This window comes from Dasypus novemcinctus, chromosome 30 (assembly GCF_030445035.2).
Source record: "Dasypus novemcinctus isolate mDasNov1 chromosome 30, mDasNov1.1.hap2, whole genome shotgun sequence".
Taxonomy (NCBI): Eukaryota; Metazoa; Chordata; class Mammalia; order Cingulata; family Dasypodidae; genus Dasypus; species Dasypus novemcinctus.
In genome coordinates, this window is record NC_080702.1 from 24,598,873 (window position 1) to 24,623,035 (window position 24,163).

The 24,163-nt window shown below is 34.8% G+C and overlaps 1 protein-coding gene across 1 annotated transcript in view; it reads right to left on the reverse strand.

Moving 5' to 3' along the window:
• Positions 1–24,163, reverse strand: part of LOC131276690 (golgin subfamily A member 6-like protein 7) — a 152,984-nt gene that overhangs the window by 47,767 nt on the left and 81,054 nt on the right. The window contains exons 18-23 of the mRNA XM_071212774.1: positions 17,938–17,958; positions 15,234–15,254; positions 11,587–11,607; positions 7,474–7,494; positions 3,822–3,842; positions 162–182 (exon numbers count right to left, since the gene is read on the reverse strand). Of these exons, the coding sequence (XP_071068875.1) occupies positions 162–182; positions 3,822–3,842; positions 7,474–7,494; positions 11,587–11,607; positions 15,234–15,254; positions 17,938–17,958 (126 nt within the window). The remainder of the gene's footprint in view (positions 1–161; positions 183–3,821; positions 3,843–7,473; positions 7,495–11,586; positions 11,608–15,233; positions 15,255–17,937; positions 17,959–24,163) is intronic.

Consider the following 24,163-nt stretch of genomic DNA (forward strand, 5'->3'; position numbering starts at 1 on the left):
AGATATTTTAATTAACACTCAATATTATTTTACAGCATCCATTAGCATTTCATTAACTCTGAGTTTTGATTTTCCTTTGTTAACTCTTAAGTTCAATTTGTGGATACTATTGGATTCTGAAGGTTCAAATACTGTCTAAAAGAAGAGTAAATACCACTCACCATTGTCTTTTTCAAATTCCTCTGTGTAAAGGTAAATAAAAGGTAAAAAAAAAAATGTGTTAGAATGTGTCTCCATACAGTACTTGCAGATAATCTAGACCAGATGTTATATATTTTTATTAAATAAGAAAATCCTCTATTAATACCTGTATAAAACATAATACTGGACAATACCATTTCACATACATAGTTAGCAATGGCCGATTCCATGATGAATTGCAAGAAAATTTTCTGCATGCATTTTCAGCATAATAGTGAGTTTCCCAGGTCCCCTTAGTTCCTCAGCACTTTACATAGGTTCAATTTAATAATCCTCCCTAGAAGGGTAAGAATGCATCGATGATCTCAAAAAGTATAATCTCCCCATTTTTGTTAAAGGCCTTCGTAAACCTCCTTTCAAGGATTTTAAAAATCTCCACACCAGTTTCTCAGCTTCATGTGTCCCTACAAGAAAATCTGTTCTCTTCCTATAAAATGTCCTTGTTCTGAAACCACTTATAAATCACCTGATATTTTCCATTATAAATACCTGATATTTTCCATTACAAAAATAAGTAAGCATTAACTTACTTATTTTTGCCCTGTCACTGTCAACGATACTTCCCTGTCCACAGATCCAATTAAATCTTAAGACTGAGAAAAACACAGTTGTATACTTCAATGTGATGTCCTCTTCTCATGCCCTTCAAGAATTGGATTTAACAACTGGTGAGGAATGAGCCAAGAGACAGCATGTCTACTGGTCTGGTGGGCATGGGCTTAGGCAAAGGAGAATACTTTGGGGAAATCCATGGTTTACTTGTAATGTCTGTGTGGGGACGGGTGGCTGCCTCTTGGGCTGGTGAGGACCATTGAGAGACTATGGAGTCAGGTACTTGATTGAGTTTTGTCAACATCCACATGAATTTGAGGGTTACCCCAAAACCCTTATGTGAGTAACAGTTGAAAAAAGATAAGGAAAACAATCTGGAAGCATTGCTGCAAACCCACTACTTATTCCTTTTTAGGTGTATCCATCTTAGGAGTACTAGTGTGTGCATGGGGCTATTCTCCAGGGTTATTGTTGAGTCTATAAAGGGAGGTTCCCCTTCCCCACGTATCTGAAAAAAAAAAAATTGTGCACTTTGGTTTTTTTTTCCTGCATTACCACATGACTACTATTTAGAGCTGGAGTTTGGGCTTTGAAGGGCAAGATACACATATATTACTTTGGTAACATTACTATGTTGACCTTAACAATTAATACTGATTCATCAGCGTAGTGTATATTTAAACCTTAAACATATCCTGGACAGAAGGTGACATGTCTTATTAGTTTTCTATGGAATTGTTTTTCCTTAAAATGATTTATAAAGTTTCTATACAATACTAAATTAAATCTTAGCAAATGTTTGATGGTTCAGCTGACCAAAAAATTAAATGAATTGTAGCAGATAACAGTGAAAAGAGAATTTTAAATATATCAAAAATTCCTTTCGTAACTCTACTTGAAAAAGTTCATAATTTTTGCTGTTATGGAAATCAACATTTTATGATTAGTTAGTGTCCAGGCACTATCTAGACCAATATAAATACCAAAAAACATGTGCAGTGGAATAATTGACTGTGATGATGAATTATATTTCATATAGGATAATTTAAATTTTCCAATTAATGAGTTCACAGAAAGAATGGAGGGAAAACTAAATAGCTGAGTTATTCAGTTTTGTTTGCATTGTGTCCTGAATAATGCCTTAAAACAATATTGTCCTTTCCAGGTTCAATAACTAAAATCATGAAAGCTATTATTCTACTTCTGCAAACACTACTATTAATAATACAATATATGTGAAGATTTTTAGATATGTGAACTTTTTAAATACTTATAAAATTATGTTATAAATATGATAATTATATTATTCTTTAAAGAAATACACATGCCTTAGGAAACTAAAAATCATTTGCAAAATCATGAAGCTTCTAAGTAATATAGCTGGAATATAAACCCAGTGCATCTGACTTTAGAACCTCTTCTTCTAAATAAGTAATCTAATAATCTCTTGCTAGTCTCTGCTTTGAAACAAAGCAAGTAAATGACAGAATGAACGAGTGAATGAATGAAAGGCTGGATGAATGAATCAACAAATCAATGAATCAATGGATGAAGGAAGGGATGAATGAATGAATTAATCAATCAATAATTACTACATAAATAAATCTTAAAATTAACAGAGAGCACCATGATAAAAGGGGATACAGATACCACTGAGCAAATAGAAAGACTTTTCCTGTCTTCATCTATAGTCTCTGTTTTGGGTGATGGGCATTGTGCAGCATCATCATTTTGTGGGTTGTCTATGGCAAGCTCAAAGAAATGGAGAATAAGAATTGTCACATGCACCAAATATACCACAGTAATTCAGGAGTTCACTAAAACATGTAAGAGTGTGTAGGTGTAAGGGAGGTGTTTCTATGGGAATTCCAAATATATTCTGTATCTATTGCCTTAACAATCAGTCTAAAATTTCCCTAAAAATGAAGTTTAAAAATTAAACAAATAATTAAATGAAGAGGTATTACGTGGGAGTTCTTTCTTAACTGGAATTTTTTTTTCATTTAATAGGCAACCAACTAAGGGATTTGCATAATGACTAAAGATTAAAAAGAATTTGTGACTTTGAAGAACAAATATTGAATATTAATTAAGTTATTACCAATTGACTTTGTGGACTCATTTATTTACAAAAATGAATGAATCTTCTAGAGGAATTGTATTTTACTTTGCTCTCTGTAAACATTTCACTGTAATCATCTAATCAATTCTTTACACTCAATAAAAATGACATTTTAAAATTTAAATCTATTCATGATGCTCTTTTTGTCTGCAATCATCAAAACTCTTAGCATGCCAAAAGCATTGTTATATTTTCTGGGTTTTGCCTATGTACCTTATAATCTTTACTGTTCTCCATACCAGAAGTCCCTGGTCAATATGTGCCAACCATCATAGAGTGATGTATTTGGTCAACCAAGGATGTAGAGTGCTCTCTGCTCCCTGCCTTGCTCTCACTGACATACCTGTTCCATTCATTAATGCTGATCTCAACTACATTAGCATTTTTTAAGGAAATCGACGACCTTTTATGTAGGCGAAATCTCACTAGTGTATATTCTTATGCACCAAGTTCCTTCATCAAGGAAATCATTAGAATATTAAATTTGCATTTATTCTACACACGTGATTTTACATCTATACCATAATAGAAACCTCAATGCAGTGGGGATCCTTTCTCTTTTTTCTTTTCCTTTTTCCAGTAATGTTTCTCAAGCACTAAGAACATATTAGAGAGTAAATTTTTACATGCACAAGGAATCACTGAAGTTGAAAAAATGAGACAGATGAAAGAACTCAGGGTCCCAGTCCTCATATAGCTCAGACTGGCACATCTTAACATTCATTTAACCACAACAACTGTCTCTCTGATGAGAAATTTACACTTACAATTTTACAAATAGGCAAAGATATTTTAATTGACACTCTACATTATTTGACATCATCCATAAGCATTTCATTAACTGTCAGCTTTGATTTTCCTTTGGTAATATTTAAGCTCAATTTGTGGGTATTATTGGATTTTCAAGGTTCAAATACTGTCTAAAAGGAAAATAAATATCACTCACCATTGTCTTTTTCAAATTGCTCTGCATAAAGGTAAGTAAAAGGTAAAAAAAAAAAAAAAGCGTTACTATGTCTCCATACAGTACTTGCAGGTAATCTAGACGAGATATTATATGTTTTTATTAAAATGAGAAAATCAGCTCTAAATACCTCTATAAAACATAATACTGGACAATACCATTTCATATTCCTACTAAACAATGGCCAATTCCATGATGAATTGCAAAAATGTTTCTGCTTACATTATCAGTGTAATAGTGAGGTTTCCAAGTTCCCCTTAGTTCCTCAGCACTTAAATGCCATCATGCCCTAGACGTAGGTTAAATTTAGTAATTCTCCCCAGAAGGGTAAGAACCCATAGATGACCTCAAAAAGTATAATCTCCCCATTTCTGTTAGAGGCCGTTGTAAACTTCCTTTCAAGGAGCACATTAAAAACATCAGCACACCAGTTTCGAAGCTTCACAGGTCCCTACAAGGAACTCTGTTCCTCTCCCCACAGAATGTCCTTGTTCTGAAACTATTTATAAATCACCTGACATTTTCCATTCTCTTTGTGGAACATTAACTTACTTATTCTTTGCCCTGAGACTCTCAAAGATACTTCCCTGTCCACAGATCCAATTAAATCTTATGACTGGCTAAAAGACAGATGTATTCTTTAATCGCATGGCCTAACTTTCTCATCCCCTTCAAGAATTGGATTTAAAAAAGGGGTGAGGAAAGAGCCAAGAGACAACATGTCTTCTCCTCTTGTGGGCATGTGCTCAGGCAAAGGAGACTTTTAGGAGAAATCTAAGGGTGACTTGTAATGTCTGTGTGGGGAGGGTTGGCTGTCTCTTGGGCAGGCGATTTCCATTGAGAGAATATGGAGTCATGTACTTGATTAATTTTTGTCAACATCCACCTGAATTTGGGGGTTACCCCAAAATGCTTATGCGAGAAGCAGTTGAAAAGATAAACAAAACAATCTGAAAGCATTGCTGCAAACCCATTGCTTATTCCTTTTTAGGTGTATCCTCTCTTAGGAGAGTACTAGTGTGTGCGATGGGGTAGTCATTTGTGAGTCTATAAAGGGAGGTTTCCCTTCCTCACATATTTGCAAAAAAAGAAATTAAAAATTTGTGCCCTTTGGTTTCTATCTCCATTACTACATGAATATTATTTAGAGTTAGAGTGAGGGCTTTGAAGGGTAAGATATATATATATATATATATATATATATATGTTTTTGGTAACATCACTGTGTATCCTGAAAAAGTAATACTGATTCATCAGGATAGTGTATATTCAATCCTTCACCATATCCTGGACAAAGGTGACATATCTCTATGGAATTGTTTTCCTTAAAATGAAGTATTAGGTTACTAGATAATACTAAATTAAATCTTAGCAAAGTTTTGACAGTTCAGTTGTTTAAAAAAATAAATGAAATGTAGTTGATAATAGTGAAAAGAGAATTTTAAATATATCAAAAATTCCTTTTGTAACTGTACTTGAAAAAGTTTATAATTTTTGTTGTTATGGAAATCAACATTTTATGGTTAGTTAGTGTCCAGGCTCTATCTAAACCAATATAAATAACAAAAACATGTACAGTGGAATAATTGACTGTGATGATGAATTATATTCCATACATGATCATTTAAATTTTCCAATTTATAAATTCACAGAAAGAACGGAGGGAAAGCTAAATAGCTGAGTTGTTCAGTTTTGTTTGCATTGTGTCCTGAATAATGCCTTAAAACAATCTTGTCCTTTCCAGGTTCAATAACTAAAATCATGAAAGCTATTATTCTACTTCTGTAAACACTACTATTAATAATGTAATATATGTGAAGACTTTTAGATATGTGAACTTTTTAAATACTTATAAAATTATGTTATAAATATGATGATTATGTTATTCTTTAAAGAAATAAACATGCCTTAGGAAACTAAAAAACATTTGTAAAATCATGAATCTTCTAAGTAACATAGCTGGAATATAAACCTAGTGCATCTAGCTTTAGACCCTCTCCTTCTTAAAAACTAATCTTATAATCTCTTGCTAATCTCTGATTTGAAACAAAAGTAAATGACAGAATGAATGAGTGAATGAATGAAAGGCTGAATGAATGAATCAACAAATCAATGAATCAATGGATGAAGGAAGGGATGAATGAATGAATCAATCAAAAATTGCCACATAAATAAATCTTAAAAGTAAAAACAGAGCACCATGATGAAAGAGGATACAGATATCACTGAGCAAATGGAAGGAAATTTCCTGTCTGCATCTACAAACAGTCTCTGTTTTGGGTGATGTGCATTGTGCAGCAGCATCATTTTTGGGTTTTCTATAGCAAGCTCAAAGAACGGAAGAGTAGGAATTGTTGCATGTACCAAATACACCACAGTAATTCAGGAGTTCACTAAAACATGTAAGAGTGTGTAAGTGTAAGAGAGGTGGTTCTATGGGAATTCTAAATATATTCTTAAATATCAAGGAAAATTTCCTTAAAAACAAAGTTTAAAACTAAACAAATAATTAAATGAAGAAGTGTTTACAAGAGAGTGCTTTCTTTAATGGAAAATTTTTTTCATTTAATAGACAACCAAGTAAGGTATTTGCATAAAGACTAAAGATTAAAAATAATTTTGACTTTGAGGGAGAAATATTCAATATTAAATAAGTTATTACGAATTGACTTGTGGACCCATATGTCACATAATTGAGTGAATCTCCCAGGGGGATTTCATTTTACTTTGCGCTCTGTAACCATTTCACTGTAATCATGTAATCAATTCTTTACACTCCATAAGAATGACAGTTTAAAATTTAAATCTATTCATGATGCTCTGTTTCTCTGCAATCATGAAAACTTTTAGCATGCCAAAAGCAATCTTATATTTTCTGGGTTTTGCCTACGTACCTTATGGTCTTGACTGTTTTCCACACCAGAAGCCCCTGGTCAAGATGTGCCAACCAACATAGAATCATGTATTTGGTCATCCAAGGGTGTAGGGTGCTCTCTGCTCCTTGCCTTGCACATGTGGGGCTCTCATTAGCATACCTATTCCATTCATTAATGCTGATCTCAACTCCATTAGCATTTCTTGAGTAAAACTATGACCTTGTATGCAGGCCAAATCTCCCTAGCTCATATTCTTATGCACCAAGTTCCGTCTTCAAGATTATCATTAGAATATTAATTTTACCTTTATTCTACACATGCAATTGTATATCTATACCTTATAGAAACCAAAATGTATTGGGGATCCTTTCTCATTTTTTTTTCTTTTTCAGTAATGTTTCTCAAGCACCAAGAACATATTAGAGAGTATATTTTTACATGCACAAGGAATCACCGAAATTGAAAAAATGAGGCAGATGAAAGAACTCAGAGTCCCAGTCCTCATATAGCTCAGACTGGCACATCTTAATCCACATTTAACCACAATAACTATCTCTCTGATGAGAAATTTACACTTACAATTTTACAAATAGGAAAAGATACTTTAATTGACACTGAACAGTACTTTAGAGCATCCAATAGCATTTCATTAGCTGTGAGATTTGATTTTGCTTTGGTAATATTTAAGCTCAATTTGTGGATATTATTGGATTTTCAAGGTTCAAATTCTGTCTAAAAGGAAAATAAATATCACTCACCCTTGTCTTTTTTAAATTCCTCTGCATAAAAGTAAATAAAAAGTAAAACAAAATGAGTTAGAATATGTCTCCATACAGTATTTGCAGGTAATCTAGACTAGATATCATATGTTTTTATTAAAATGGAAAATCAACTATAAATACCTCTAAAAAACATAATATTGGACAATACCATTGCATATACATACTAAGAAATGGCTAGTTCCATGATGAATTGCAAGAAAATAATCTGCTTACATTATCAATGTAATAGTGAGGTTCCAAGTTCCCCTTAGTTCCTCAGCACTTCAGTGCCATCATGCCCTAGACGTACGTTAAATTTAATAATCCTCCCCAGAAGCGAAAGAATGTATAGATGACATCAAAAGTATAATCTTCCCATTTCTGTTAAAGACCTTCATAAATCTCCTTTCAAGGAGCACATTAAAAATATCTGCACACCAGTTTCGAAGCTTCACGGGTCCCTACAAGGAATTCTGTTCCTCTCCCTATAGAAAGTCCTTTGCTCTGAAACCACTTATAAATCACTGGATATTTTCCATTCTCTTTGTGGAGCATTAACTTACTTATTTGTTGGCCTATCTCCTCAAACAGCTGTCCTGGAGGCTTGGGTAGCAGACTCCCGCCGGATTGCTCCCCCACCCCCCCACCCCCAGCCTCTCCGCCTGCCCTCTGCCTAGCAACCACCTATCGGAAGGCAGTACCCACCTGCACCAATCCCCATCCCTATAGACCTAATACCCGCCCCCATCCCTAGTAACTGCTTACGGCAGCCAACCACAAGTCCGCCCATGCTTCTGCCAATCCCCTACCGCCATGTCTCCCCCCACCCTCCTCATTCTCTATATAACCCACTGTACTTCCTTAATAAAACGGACTTGCACACAGACCTGGTCTCCGCAGCTTCTTCCTTCTCCCCCACCATAGGTCCTCCACACCTGAGAGCCCCCGAGGCCGTCTGCTGCGACCTCAAACCCCGCTGAAGTGCGGCTCTCCTGACCCCTCCAGCCTCCCCCGTCAGGAAGAGATCCCCCCGCACTTATTCTTTGCCCTGACACTCTCAAAGATACTTCCCCGTCCACAAGTCCATTTAAATCTTATGCCTGACAAAATGCCAGGTGTATTCTTCAATCTTTTGGCCTCACCTTCTCATACCCTTCAAGATTTGGATTGTAAAAATGGGTGAAGAATGATTCAAGGGACTGCATGTCTACTAGTCTTGCATGCATGTGCCCAGGCAAAGGAGAATCCTTTGGGGAAATCCACAGTTGCCTTGTAATGTCTATGTGGGGAGGGGTGGCTGCTCTTGGGCAAGTGAAGACCATCGAGAGAAAATTGAGTCACGTACTTGATTGATTTTTGTCAACATCCACACGAATTTGGGGGTTACCCTAAAACCTTTATGTGAGAGACAGTTAAAAAAGATAAAACAATCTGGAAGCACTGCTGCAAACCCACTGCTTTTCCTTTTTAGGTGTATCCTATTTTAGGAGTAGTAGTGTGTGCAATGGGGCAGTTCTCAAGGGTCATTTGTGAGTCTACAAAGACAGGTTTCCCTTCCCCATGTATTTGAAAAAAAAAAATTGTGCACTTTGGTTTCTGTCTCCATTACCACATGAGTATTATTTAGAGTTGGAGTGTGGGCTTTGAAGGGCAAGATTTTTTTTTTTTTTTGGTAAAATTATTGTGTGGATCCTTGACAATTAATACAGATTAATCAGGGTAGTGTATATTCTAACCTTCCCCATACCCTGGACAAAAGGTGACATCTTATTAATTTTCTTTATGGAATTGTTTTCCTTAAAATGAATTATAAAATTACTTATATAATACTAAATTAAAACTTAGCAAATTTTTGACAGCGCAGTTGATTAAAAAATTAAATGAAATGTAGCAGATAATAGTGAAAAGAGATTTTTAAATAAATGAAAAATTCCTTTCATAACTCAACTTGAAAAAGTTCATAATTTTTGTTGTTATCAAAAACATTTTATGATTAGTTAGTGTCCAGACTCTCTCTAGACTAATATAAATACCAAAACATTTGCAAGGGAATAAATCAACGTGATGATGAATTATATTCCATAAGTGATAATTTAAATTGTCCAATATATAAATTCACAGAAAGAACAGAGGGAAAACTAAATAGTTGGGGTGTTCTGCTTTGTTTTCACAGTGTCCTGAATAATGCCTTAAAAAAATCTTGTCCCTGCCAGGTTCAATATCTAAGTCCATGAAAACAATTAATTCTACTACGACTAACACTACTACTACTAATATAATATATGTCAAGATTTTTAGATATGTGAACTTTTTAATACTTATAACATTATATTATAAATATAATGATTATATTATTTTTTAAATAAATATACATGCTTAAGGAAACTAAAAAATCTTTTACAAAATCATGAAGCTTCTAAGTAATTAAGCTGGAATATAAACCCAGTGCATCTGACTTTAGAACCTCTCCTAAAAATCTAATCTAATTATCTCCTGCTAGTCTCTGTTTTGAAACAAAACATGTAAATGACAGAATGAATGAGTGAATGAATGAAAGGCTGAATGAATGAATCAACAAATCAATGAATCAATGGATGAAGGAAGGGATGAATGAATGAATCAATCAAAAATTACTACATAAATAAATCTTAAAATTAACAGAGAGCACCATGATGAAAGGGGATACAGTTACCACTGAGCAAATGGAAGGAGTTTTCCTGTCTGCATCTGTAACAGTCTCTGTTTTGGGTGATGGGCATTGTGCAGCAGCATCATTTTGTGAGTCCTCTATGACAAGCTCAAAGAACTGGAGAGTAGAAATTGTCACATGTACCAAATATACCACAGTAATTGAGGAGTTCACTAAAACATGTAAGAGTGTGTAGGTGTAATAGAGGTGTTTCTATGGGAATTCCAAATATATTATGTGTATATTCTCTTATATATCAATCTAAAATTTCCCTAAAAATGAAGTTTAAAAATTAAACCAATATTAAATGAAGAAGTGCTACATGGGAGTTCTTTTTAACTCAAAATTTTTCATTTAATAGACAACCAAGTAAGTGATTTGCATAATGACTGAAGACTGAAAAGAATTTGTGACTTTGAAGAACAAATATTGAATATTAAATAAGTTATTACAAATTTACTTTGTGGACACATTTATTTATATAAATGAGTGAACCTCCCAGGGGGATTGCATTGTACTTTTTTCTCTGTAAACATTTCAATGTAATCATCTAATCAATTCTTTACACTCAATAAACATGACATTTTGAAAATTAAATCTGTTCATGATGCTCTTTTTGTCTACAGTCTTCAAAACTCTTAGCATGCCAAAAGCAATGTTATATTTTCTGGGGTTTCCCTACCTACCTTATAGTCTTGACTGTTTTCCTCACCAGAAGTCCCTGGTCAAGATGTGCCAACCATCATATAATGATGTATTTGGTCAACCGAGAGTGTAGGGTGCTCTCTGCTCCCTGACTTGCACATGTGGGACTCTCATTGAATACCTATTCCATTCATTAATGCTGATCTCAACTCCATTAGCATTTCTTAAGGAAATCGATGACATTTTTCGTAGGCGAAATCTCACTAGTGTATATTCTTATGCACCAAGATCTTCCTTCAAGGAAATCATTAGAATTCTAAATTTGCATTTATTCTACACCTGCAATTGCATATTTATACCATAATAGAAACTTCAATGCATTGGGGATCTTTCTCATTTATTTTCTTTTTCCAGTAATGTTTCTCAAGCACCAGGAACATATTAGAGAGTATATTTTTACATGCTCGAGGAATCACTGAACTTGAATAAATAAGGCAGATGAAAGAAATCAGAGTTCCAGTCCTCATACAGCTCAACCTGGCTCATCTAAACCTACATTTAACCACAACTATCTCTCTGATGAGAAATTTACACTTACTATTTTACAAATAAGCAAATATTTTAATTGACACTCAACACTATTTGACAGCATCCATAAGCATTTCAATAACTCTTGAGATTTGATTTTGCTGAGGTAATTTTTAAGCTCAATTTGTGGATATTATTGTATTTTAAAGATTCAAATATTGTCTCAAAGAAATATAAATATCACTCACCATTGTCTTTTTTTAAGTCCTCTGTGTGAAGATTAAGAAAAGGTAAAGATAAGAATGCATTAGAATGTATCTCCATACACTACTTGCAGGTAATCTAGACCAGATGTTATAGATTTTTTATTAAAATATGAAAATAAGCTCTAACTACCTCTACAAAACCTAATATTTGACAATACCATTTCTCGTACATACTAAGCAATGGCCAATCCCATAATGAATTGCAAGAAAATATTCTTCTTACATTATCAATTAAATAGGAGGTTCCAAGGTCCCCTTATTTCCTTAGTTCTTAAGTGCCATCATGACCTAGACATAGTGTAAATTTAAGAATCCTCCCTAGACTGGTAAGAATGCATAGATGACCTCAAAAAATTTAATCTTCCCATTTTTGTTAAAGACTTTCGTAAACCTCCTTTCTAGGAGCACATTAAAAACATCTCCACTCCACTTTCTAAGTTTCACATGTTGCTACAAGGAACTTTTTTCCTCTCTCTTCGGAATGCCTTGTTCTGAAAGCACTTATAAATCACCTGACATTTTCCATTCTCTTTGTGGAGCATTAACTTACTTATTCTGTGGCCTGCCACTGTCATAGATTCTTCCCTGTCCACAAGTCCAATTCAATCTCTTGCCTGACAAAAAGCCAGGTATATTCTTAAATCTCATGGCCTCACCATCTCACGCCTTTCAAGAATTGGATTTAAAAACAGGCGAGGAAAGAGCCAAGAGACAGCATGTCTACTGGTCTTGTGGGCATGTGTTCAGGCAAAGGAGAATCCTTTTGGAAAATCCACAGTTGACTTGTCAAGTCTATATTGGAGGGGTGGCTGCCTGTTGGGTGGTGAGAACTGTTGACAGAAGATGGAGTCACGGAGTTGATTGATTTTTGTCAACATCCTCATGAATTCGGGGGTTACCCCAAAACCCTTACGTGAGTAGCAGGGTAAAAAAGAGAAGGAAAACAATTTGGAAGCATTGCTGCAAACCGACTGCTTATTCCTTTTTGGGTGTATCCTATCTTAGGTGTACTAATGTGTGCAATGGGGCAGTTCTCCATGGCCATTTGTAACTCTATAAAGGGACACTTCTCTTCCCCACTTATTTGGAAAAAATAATAATAATATTTTTGTTTCCTTTGATTTTTGTCTCCATTACCACATGAATATTATTTAGAGTTGCAGTGTGGGCTTTGAAGGGCAAGATTTTTTTTTTTTGGTAACCTTACAGGGTGGATCCTGAACAAGTAATACTGATTCATCAGGGTTATGTATATTGAAACCTTCACCACATCCAGGACAGAATTTGACATGTCTTATTAATTTTCTGTATGGAATTCTTTTCCTTAAAATGAATTATAAGGTTACTATATAATACTAAATTAAAATTTAGCAAACTTTTGACATTTCAGGTTATTAAAAAATTAAATGAAAAATAGCAGGTAATAGTGAAAAGAGAATTTTAAATATATCAAAATTTCGTGTCATAACACTACTTGAAAAAGTTCATGATTTTTGTTGTTATGGAAAACAACATTTTATGATTAGTGTCCAGGCTGTATCTAGACCAACATAAATACCAAAAACATTTGCAGTGGAATAATTCATTGTGTTGATGAATTATATTCCATACATGATAATTTAAATTGTCCAATTTATAAATTCACAGAAAGATCAGAGGGGAAACTCAATAGTTGAGTTGCTCTGCTTTGTTTTCATAATGTCCTGAATAATGCCTTAAAACAAACTTGTCCCTGCCAGGTTCGATAACTAAATCCATGAAAGCTACTAATTTTACTACTAATAATACTATTATTAATAATACAGTATATATCAAGATTTTTAGATATGTGAACTTTTTAATACTTATAACATTGTGTTATAAATATGATTATTATGTTATTCTTTAAAGAAATAAACATGCCTTAGGAAACTAAAAATCATTTGCAAAATCATGAAGCTGCTAAGTAATATAGCTGGAATATGAACCCAGTGCATCTGACTTTAGAACCTCTCCTTCTAAAAAGCTAATCTAATAATCTCTTGCTAGTCTCTGCTTTGAAAGAAAACAAGTAAATGACAGAAGGAATGAGTGAATGAATGAAAGGCTGAATGAATGAATCAATGGATGAAGGAAGGGATGAATGAATGAATCAATCAATCAATAATTACTACATAAATAAATCTTAAAATTAACAGAGAGCACCATGATGAAAGGGGATACAGTTACCACTGATGAAATGGAAGGAATTTTCCTGTCTGCATCTGTAACAGTCTCTGTTTTGGGTGATGGGCATTGTGCAGCATCATCCTTTTGTTGGTTGTCTATGACAAGCTCAAAGAACTGGAGAGTAGAAATTGTCACATGTACCAAATACACCACACTAATTCAGGCATTCACTCAACATGTAAGAGTATGTAGGCATAAACGAGCTGTTTCTATGGGAATTCCAAATATATTCTGTGTATATTCTCTCAAATATCAATATAAAATTTCCTTAAAAATAAAGTTTAAAAATTAAACAAATAATTAAATGAAGAAGTGTTCTTCTTCATTGGGAGTTCTTTCTTGACTGGAAAATTTCTCATTTAGTAGACAACCAAGTAAGGTATTTGCATAACGACTAAAGATTAAATAGAGTTTGTGACTTTGAAGAAGAAATCATTAGTATTAAATAAGTTATTAGAAATTGACTTTGTGGACCCATGTATTTATTTAAATGAGTGACTCTCCCAGGGCAATTTCATTTTACTTTGTTCTCTGTAAATATTTCACTGTAATCATCTAATCAATTCTTTACACTCAATAAATTTTAAAATTTAAATCTATTAATGATGCTATTTTTGTCTACAATCATCAAAACCCTTAGCTTGCCAAAGCAATGTTATATTTTCTGGGTTTTGCTTATTTATCTTATAATCTTCACTGTTTTCTGCACCAGAAGCCCCTGGTCAAGATGTGCCAACCGTCACAGAATCATGTATTTGGTCAACTGAGAGTGTAGGGTGCTCTCTGCTCCCTGCCTTGCACATGCAGAGCTCTCATTGGCATACCTATTCCATTCATTAATGCTGATCTCAACCCCATTAGCATTTCTTAAGGAAATCTATGACGTCATATGTAGGCCAAATCTCCCCAGTGTATATTCTTATGCACCAAGTTCCTTCATCAAGGAAATCATTAAAATATTAATTTTACATTTATTCTACACACATGATTGTACATCTATGCCATAACAGAAACCTCAATGCATTGGGGATCCTTTTTCTTTTTTATTTCCTTTTTCCAGAAATGTTTCTCAAGCACCACGAACATATGAGAGAGTATATATTTACATGCACAAGGAATCACTGAACCTGAAAAAATGTGGCAGATGAAAGAACTCAGAGTCACAGTCCTTATAAAGCTCAAACTGGCTCATCTTAACCTACATTTAACCACAACTACCTCTCTGATGAGAAATTTACACTTACAATTTTACAAATATGCAAAAATATTTTAATTGACACTAAACACTCTTTGACAGCATCCAGGAACATTTCATTAATTCTGAGATTTGATTTGGTTGGTAATTTTACAGTTCAATTTGTGGATATTATTGGATTTTGAAGGTCCAAATACAATCTAAAGGACAAATAAATATCACTCACCATTCTCTGTTCTTAATTCCTCTGCATAAAGAGAAATAAAAGGTTAAAACAAAAATGTGTTATAATGTGTCTCCATATACTACTTGCAGATAATCTTTACCAGATGTTATTTATTTTTATCAATATAAGAACATCAGCTATCAACTGCTCTTTAAAGCATACTAGTTGTCAATACTATTTCGCATACATCCTAAGCAATGGCCAATTCCATGATGAATTACAAGAAATTTTTCTGCTTACATTGTCAATGTAATAGTGAGGTTCCCAGGGTCCCCTTAGTTCCTCAACCCTTAGGTGCCATCATGACCTGGACATATGTTAAATTTAATAATCCTCTGCAGAATTGTAAGAATGCATAGATGACATCAAAAAGTATAATCTTCCCATTTCTGTTAACGTCCTTCGTAATCCTCCCCAATATAAACATCTTCACACTAGTTTCTAAGCTTCATGTGTCCCTACAAGGAACTCTGTTCCTCTCCTATGGAAAGTCCTTATTCTGAAACCACTTATAAATCACCTAACATTTTCCATTCTCTTTGTGGAGCATTAACCTACTTATTCTTTGACCTGCCACTGTCAAAGATTCTTCCCTGTCCACATGTCCTGACAAAAAGCCAGGGGTATTCTTCAAACTCATGGCCTCACCATCTCATGCCCCTCAAAAATTGGATTGTAAAAATGTGTGAATAATGGGCCAAGAGACAGCATGTCTGCTGTTCTTGTGCTTAAATGCTCAGGCAAAGGAGAATTGTTAGGTGAAATCCACGGTTGACTTGTTATGTCCTTTTGTGCTAGGGTGGCTGCCCTCTTGGGCAGGTGGAAACGACTGAGGGAATATGAAGTCACGTATTCCATTGTTTTTTTGTCAAACTCCACGTGAATATGGGGATGCCCCAAAAATCCTGATGTAGGTAGCATTTACATAAGATAGGGAAAACAATATGAAAGCAAGATTGCAAACCCTCGGCTGACCCCGTTTTTGGTGTATCACATCACAGATGACGTAGTGTATGCATGGGGTAGTTCTCCAGTATTATTTCAGAGTCAATAAAATGACGTTTACCTTCCCCATATAATGGGAAATCACAATTATATACGCACTTTGGTTTTTGTCTCCATTCCATAGTAAGCCTAATTTATGGGTGGAGTGTGATCTTTGAAGTCGAAAATATTTTTGTTCCAGTTACTTTGTTGTGTGCAGGCAGAACCAGGTAACACTGATTCATCAGGGTTGTAAACTTAGCTTATAACAATGTCCTGGACAGAGCCTGAATTGTGTTATTATTTTTCTCTATGGAATTGTCTTCCTTAAAGGGAAATATGAGGTGAACATAAAATATTAATTTAAAACTTCATACTTTTCTTTAGTAGTTTGGATGATAAAAAATTAATTGATATTAGCAGACAAATGAAAGCCAAAATGTAAACAATACCAACAATTCCTTTCATAGCTCTACATGAACAAGTAAATGATTTCTGGTGTTATGACAACATTTTATGATTAGTTAGGAGTAGGCAATACCAACGTCAATATAACTACAAAAACATATATAGTAGAATAATTCATTTTGATGATGAATTATATTTCCTACACTATAATTTAAATTGTCCAATTTATAAATTCACAGAGGATGTGGATACAGTGGCCACAGAGTTACTGGGGGCAGAGAAGAGGAAGAAGAGTTGAGATATGGGGGTATTTTCAGTACTTGGTGTTGTCCTAAATGATATTACAGGGACAGATGTGTGACATTATATATCCTGCCATAACCCACTGAATGGACTGAGGGAGAGTGTAAACTACAATGTAAACTATAATCCATGCTGTGTAGAAGTGCTCCAAAATGTATTTATCAAATGCAATGAACGTACCACACTAATAAAAGATGTTGTGGGAAAACTGGGCTCTGCTGGGGAATAGGGTATATGGATACCTCTTGAATTTTAATGTATATTTTTTGTGATGTAAGCATCTTTTGTAATGCTTTATAAAAAGATAACAAAAAAAGAATTAAAGAAAAAGTGAAAACTAAATAGAGTTGTTCCATTTGTTTGCAAGGAGTATTGATTATTTCCTTAAATCTATCCTGTGTTTTCAAGATTCAATAAATAAAATTATGAAAGCTATTATTACTAAAGCTACTAGATGTATGAACTTTCTAATAACATAAATACCATCATTATATTCTTCTTCACAAATTCAGAAAAAAACATGTCTTACAGAGTGAAAAATTGTTCACAAGCTTCATGAAGCTTCTAATAAATAAGTTAGAATTTGACAAGACCATCAGAGTCTAAAGACCACTTCTTTAAAAAGTTAATCTGATCATCACTTACTTCTCTCTGCCTTGAGATGAACCAAAAAAAAGAGGATGAATGATTGAATGAGTGAATGAATGAATTAATGGATGAACAAATAAAGATATAAACAAAGAAACAAATAAATGAATAATTTATAAAGGAATCACAGAGCACCAGGAGGAAAGGGGGCCCTGGCACCACAAAACAAGTGGAAGGAATTATTCTGTCAGTAGCTACAAACAATCTGCATTTTCTATTCAGCACAATTTTACAAGATCAGTAAGCATTTCTTTACTTGTGAGTTTTTATTTTGCTATGATAATTTTAAAATTAATTTAAGGGATATTATTGGATGTTGAACATTCAAATACAGTCTAAGACAAAAAGGAATATCACTCACCATTCTTTTTCTCAATTTCCTCTGAAAGAATAGAAATATAAAATCAAAACATAATTATATTAGAAAGTGTTCCAATATGCTGCCTGCTGATAACCCGGATCAGAAGTTAGTTCAGCTAATTTAAAAAATAAATGAAAATTAGCAGATAATAGTGAAAATAGAAGTGGAACTAATATCAAAAATTCCTTTCATAGATCTTGAACAAGTTAACATTTTTTTGGTGTTATGGAAATCAACATTTTATGATTAGTTAAGACCAGGCTATGTCTTGTTCAATATAACTGCAAAAAAAAATTGTGGAGTTGAATACTTCAGTCTGATGATAATTGATATTTCCTACAAGATATTTTTATTTATCCAATTTATAAATTCCCTGAAAGATGAGGACAAACCCAATAGTTAGCGTTGATTCATTTTATTTTTATAGTTCCTGAATATTGCCTTAAAACCACTTTGACTTTTCCAGTTCAATAACTAAAACCATCAAATCTATTATTACTACTTCTACTACCACTACCATTCATAACTTAATATATGCTACCCTTTTAGATATATGAAATTTTTAATACTGAGCATAACTGTATGTCATAAATAACATTATTATAGTCTTTTTAAAAATAAAAAATATATATGCCATAAGAGGTTAAAAATGTTTTGCATTATCATGATGCTTCTATGTAATATAGCTGAAATCTGAACCCAGGTCATCTGAATCTACAGCCTACTGATCTAAAAAATATATCTAGTAATCTCTTTTCTCTGCCTTGAGATAAACTGAAATGAATGAGAAAATGAGTGAAAGTACAAATGAAAAAATAAACATGAGTAAATAAATTCATAAATAATTAAATAAATATTAAAAGCTAACAGAGGACCCCAGGTTGAGAGAGGACAAGGATAACACAAAGTAGATGGAAGGAATTATCCTTTCTTCAACTACAAACACTTCCCATTTTTTGGGATGGTAGCAGTCCATCATCATCATTTTTTTCTGTTGCTTAACAGAAGCCTAAAGAACTGGAGTGCAGGAATTGTCACCTGTATGAAATATACCACATTAATTTAGGCATTAAATAATACATGTAACTGCATGTGGGTGTAAAGGAGGGGGACTAATGTATATTCCCTATAATTTTTGTGCATTTTTACTCAACTATAAATCTAAAATTTCCCTAAAAATAATGTTTAAAATATAAATAAACAGCTAATTAAAAAATTAAGAAGTGTTACAAAGGAATTCATTCTTCACTGGAAAAAAATTTCATTAAAAAGATAACCAACTAAAGGATTTGCATAATGACTAATTAATAAAAGCAATTTGTGACACTGAAGAACATATATTGAATATTAAATAAGTTAACATGAATTGAATTTTTGGACCTATTTATTTTTATAAATGCATTTCTCAAGGTGATTCCATTTAACTTTTCTTTCTGTAACCATATCACTCTAATCATCTAATCCATTCTTTACACTCGATTAAAAAATATAAATCTATTCATGATTCTCCTTTGCCTGCAATCTTCAAAACTCTTAGCATGCCCAAAGAAACTTTGCATTTCATGGTCTTTGCCTACAAATGTTTTAGCCTTGCTTGTGTTTTCTGCAGCAGAACGCCCTGGACAATATATGTCAACCCTGATGGAATCATGTGTTTGCTCAACCCAGACTATAGTGAGGTGTCTGCCCCATGCCCTACACATGCTGGGCTATCATTGACCTACCTATTCCTTTTATTACCACTGATCTCAGTTGCATTAGCACTTCCTCAGGAAACCTACGACCTCAAATACATGCTAAATCCCTCCAGTATATATTCTTATTGCACCAAATTCCCTCTTCATGACCCTCATTAGAATATTAATTTGAGAGTTATTCTGTATATGTAACTGTACATCTATTCCATAATAGAAACTTCACTGCAAGTGGGGATTCCTTCTCTTTTTTTTTCCATCAATGTTTCTCAACTACCTGAAATTTACAGAATGAGGCAGATGAAAGAACTGAGTCCCAGTGCATAGGACAAGCTCACACATCTTAACCTTCATTTAAGCCTAACAACTATTTCCATGTTGAGAAACTTAAATTTACAGTTTTACAAGTAGAAAAAAGGTATTTCTTGACTCTCAACACTATTTTAGAATAAAATCAATTCATTTGCTGTGAGTTTCGATTTTCTTATAATAATTTTAAAGCTCAATTATGCAATAATATTGGATTTTGAAATTCAAATACTGTGTAAGACAAAAACAAGGGGAGGGGGCAAGATGGTGGCTGAGTGAACTTCCCTGATAGTATCTCCTACAGGGAGTTGGCTAGGCGGCATTGGAGGCTCTTTGGGACCGGGCTGTTTCGGGATTTTTGCTGGTCGGGGGCTGTCTGGACATCGATTTGGAGGGAAGGTAACAAAGAGGATGCGTCTGTGAAATATACACGTAGAACCCAGCTGCGCTCGGAAGATTCCCTCCTTGGGTGGGTGGAGCCGTGGCATCTGGCGCTGCCGCAGCGCGGGGAGCTGCAGCGCGGGGAGCCGCAGCGGCGGAGTTTTTATTTTTTTTTCTCTTTTTTTTTCTTTTTTTTGGAGGCTCTGCAGTACTGGGGAGTTCGTGGGCCCTGGGCGGCCTATTGGGGGGTTGGTGGGAAGGGAGGTGCTTGCAGACCGATTTGGGCAGACAGACGGGAGTTTTATGGCAAAGCGGGGGGAATTTTTGATTGCGGACACAAACAATAGCGTTTCAACCTAGAGTCACGCCCCCCCCCAAGCCCGGCTGCTGATCTACAGCAGTATTAAAGTGATAGCAAAAAAGAGACGCTACCAGGGTCTCGTAGGGTGGGAGACGTTTGGAAGCTGATTAGGGGAATATTTTGCGAAGCGTGGGAATTTCGGGTTTGGACTCTGTTATTAGCGTTTGGGGCTGGAGCCCCTCCCCTGGACCTGGATATTGATCTGAGCCATTAAATTGGCTGCAGCCTAGAGGCGCCCCCAGGTGGCCATTCAGGGGGACCACAGGGTGGGTTACACACAATTGGTGATATATCCACACAATAGACCCTAGTAAGTGAGTGAATTGTAGGGTACAGAACACAGGATAGAGCTTGTGGATGTGACCTCGCCCATAGGGCTGGCACCCAGCTGCGGGGATCCCTGAAGGCAGTGATGCACTGTGATGCTCCCAGGCTTCCTGTTAACCGGACTTGAGGTTGCCAGGTCTGAGTTCCCTGGACTCTGCTGGCCCACAACCCAGAGACTCACACCTCTTGAGTCCTCAATATCTCAGACTTTCCATCCCTGAATCCACCATGCCCTGAGGTCCATCTGAGGTCCTTGAATGTCCGAGCCCTCAACGTTTGCGTTTTTTCTTCTTTGTTTGGTTTTGTTTTGTTTTTATTTTTATTCTATTTTTATTTTTTATTCTGTTTTTTTAATGTTCTGATTCCTGGCATTGCATTATCCCCTAGTCTTTTCTCCCAGCGTATCCCCCAAAGTCTTTTTTTTTTTCCTCTCTTTCTTGTCCCCCATCTCCTTCTTATTCTATTTTATCTTAACAATACAATAGGTCCTCCAGGAAACACCTCACATTTGCTGGGTTTCCTCAGCCTCCACTGCCTCATTTCTGTGTGAATACATTTTGGCTATCTACACTATTCCCTTTCCACTACATCTTGATATCCTCCACCATCTACTATCTCTCCTATATTCCACCTCCTTTTCTTTGATCCACAAAGTGTCTAACTCTTAATTTCTAATACCTTTGTTTTATTTTCTGTCTGATATCCGCTCTTGAAACTATTACTTTTCTTTTCTCTTTCCCTCTCTCACGAAAACAATAGCTTCTTAGTACGTACCATATTCCTCCCATATTCAGTTGACTACCTCATTATAGGTACTCTACCTACTGCTATAACTCTACACAATTTACATGAATCTAAACTCCATCCTCCCAGAACTCATATTGTTGCTTTGTTAACATATATCACCAATACTACTTTACACTTTTTCCTTCCTTACACAATTGCCTTTCCCTGGCACTAATACTTTCCTTTAAAGTGAACTCAACCAGCAATAAGAAATTAGAATAAGAAGAACAAAGTGACAAAGAGAAGATATAACACTTATGCAAAAACAACAGCTAATTAATCTCCAAGACTAGACAAAGAAGCTAAGGAACTGATTAAACCTGCCAAGAAAAAATGATGACCAGACAGCAACAAAAATCTACAAACCAAACCAGTAATCAGGAAAACATGGCTGAATCCAATCAACAAACTAAAAATCAGGAAGGGGAGCAGAACTTCACACAAGCTATGAAAGATCTCAAAACACTTATCACCGACAAATTTGATGAAGTAAAGGAAGAGGTTAACAACATGAAGAAAACATTTGGAGGGGAAATTGCAGACATACGCAAAAAAAAAAAAACAGATATGATGGAAATGAACACCACAATTCAAGAAATCAAAAATACACTTGCAGCAAATATCAGCAGACTAGAAGAGGCAGAGCAGAGAATTAGTGATGTAGAAGACAGTGCATTGGAAATCAAACAGATAGTAGAAGTGGTCAATAAAAAGAGAAAAAATCCAAGTAGGACTTAGGGACCTGAATCACAATGCAAAACACTCAAACATACGTATTATAGGCATTCCAGAAGGAGAAGAGAAGGGAAAGGGGTCAGAAGGAGTGTTGCAGGAAATAATGGCTGAAAACTTCCCAAATCTACTGAAAGAGACAGATGTACATATCCAAGAAGCACAGCGCACTCCACTGGTCATAAACCCCAACAGGCCCACCCCAAGACATATACTTGTCAAATTATCCAATGCCCAAGACAAAGAGATAATTCTAAAAACAGCAAGAGAAAAGAAAACCATCACATACAAGGGAAGCTCAATTAGATTAAGTGCTGATTTCTCATCTGAAACCATGGAGGCAAGAAGGCAGTGGTATAATATAGTCAAGGTACTAATGGAAAAAAAATTCCAACCAAGAATACTCTATCCAGCTAAACTAGCATTCAGAAATGATGGAGAATTCAAAATATTCACAGATAAACAGAAACTGAAAGAGTATACCAACAAGAAACCTCCCCTTCAAGAAATTCTAAAGGGAGTTCTGCAGAAAGAAAGGAAAAAACAGGACAGGGAGAGTTGGAGGAGAGTGTAAGAGCAACAAAGAAGACAAAAAGAGGAGGGAAAAAATAATAATACAAACAAAATATGACAAACACAAATCCAATCAAAATATGGCTAACACAAATAATTCCCTGAAAGTAATAACACTGAATGTCAATGGATTAAACTCACCTATCAAAAGATTCAGACTGGGACACTGGATAAGGAAATATGACCCATCTATATGCTGTCTACAAGAGACACATCTTAGACCCAGAGACTCATGGAGGTTGAAAGTGAATGGCTGGAAAACAATCATACAAGCAAACAATAACCAAAAAGGCAGAAGTAGCTATATTACTATCAGACAAAATAGACTTTAAATGAGAAACAATTGTGAGAGACAAAGAAGGATACTACATTTTAGTGAAAGGGACAATCTGTCAAGAAGATCGAATGATCATAAATATTTATGCTCCTAACAAGGGTGCCTCTAAATATGTGAGGCAAACGCTGGAAAAACTAAGTGAAAAAATAGATGCATCTACAATTATAATGGGGGATTTTAATACACCACTATCAACTCTGGACAGAACATCTCAAAAGAGAACCACTAAAGAAACAAAACATTTGAATAGTATATAAGAAGAGCAGGATCTAATAGACATATATAGATCATTACATCCAAACACAGCAGGATATACATTCTTCTAAAGCACACATGGAACACTCTCCAAGATAGACCATATGCTAGGCCACAAAGAAAGGTTTAATGAATTCAGAAGGATCGAAATCATACAAAACAATATCTCTGACCACAGTGGAGTGAAGCTGGAAATTTACAAGGGACACAGACCCAGACTTCACACCATGATTTGGAAATTAAACAGCACACTCTTAGAAAAACAGTGGGTCAAAGACGAAATCTCAAAAGAAATCAATGACTACCTTGAAACAAATGATAATGATAACACAACATACCAAAATTTATGGGATGCAGCAAAAGCAGTAGAGAGGGAAATTTATAGCCATAAATTCATATATCAAAAAAGAAGAAAGAGCAAAAATTGAAGAACTAACTGCACTTTTGAAGGAATTAGAAAAACAACAACAA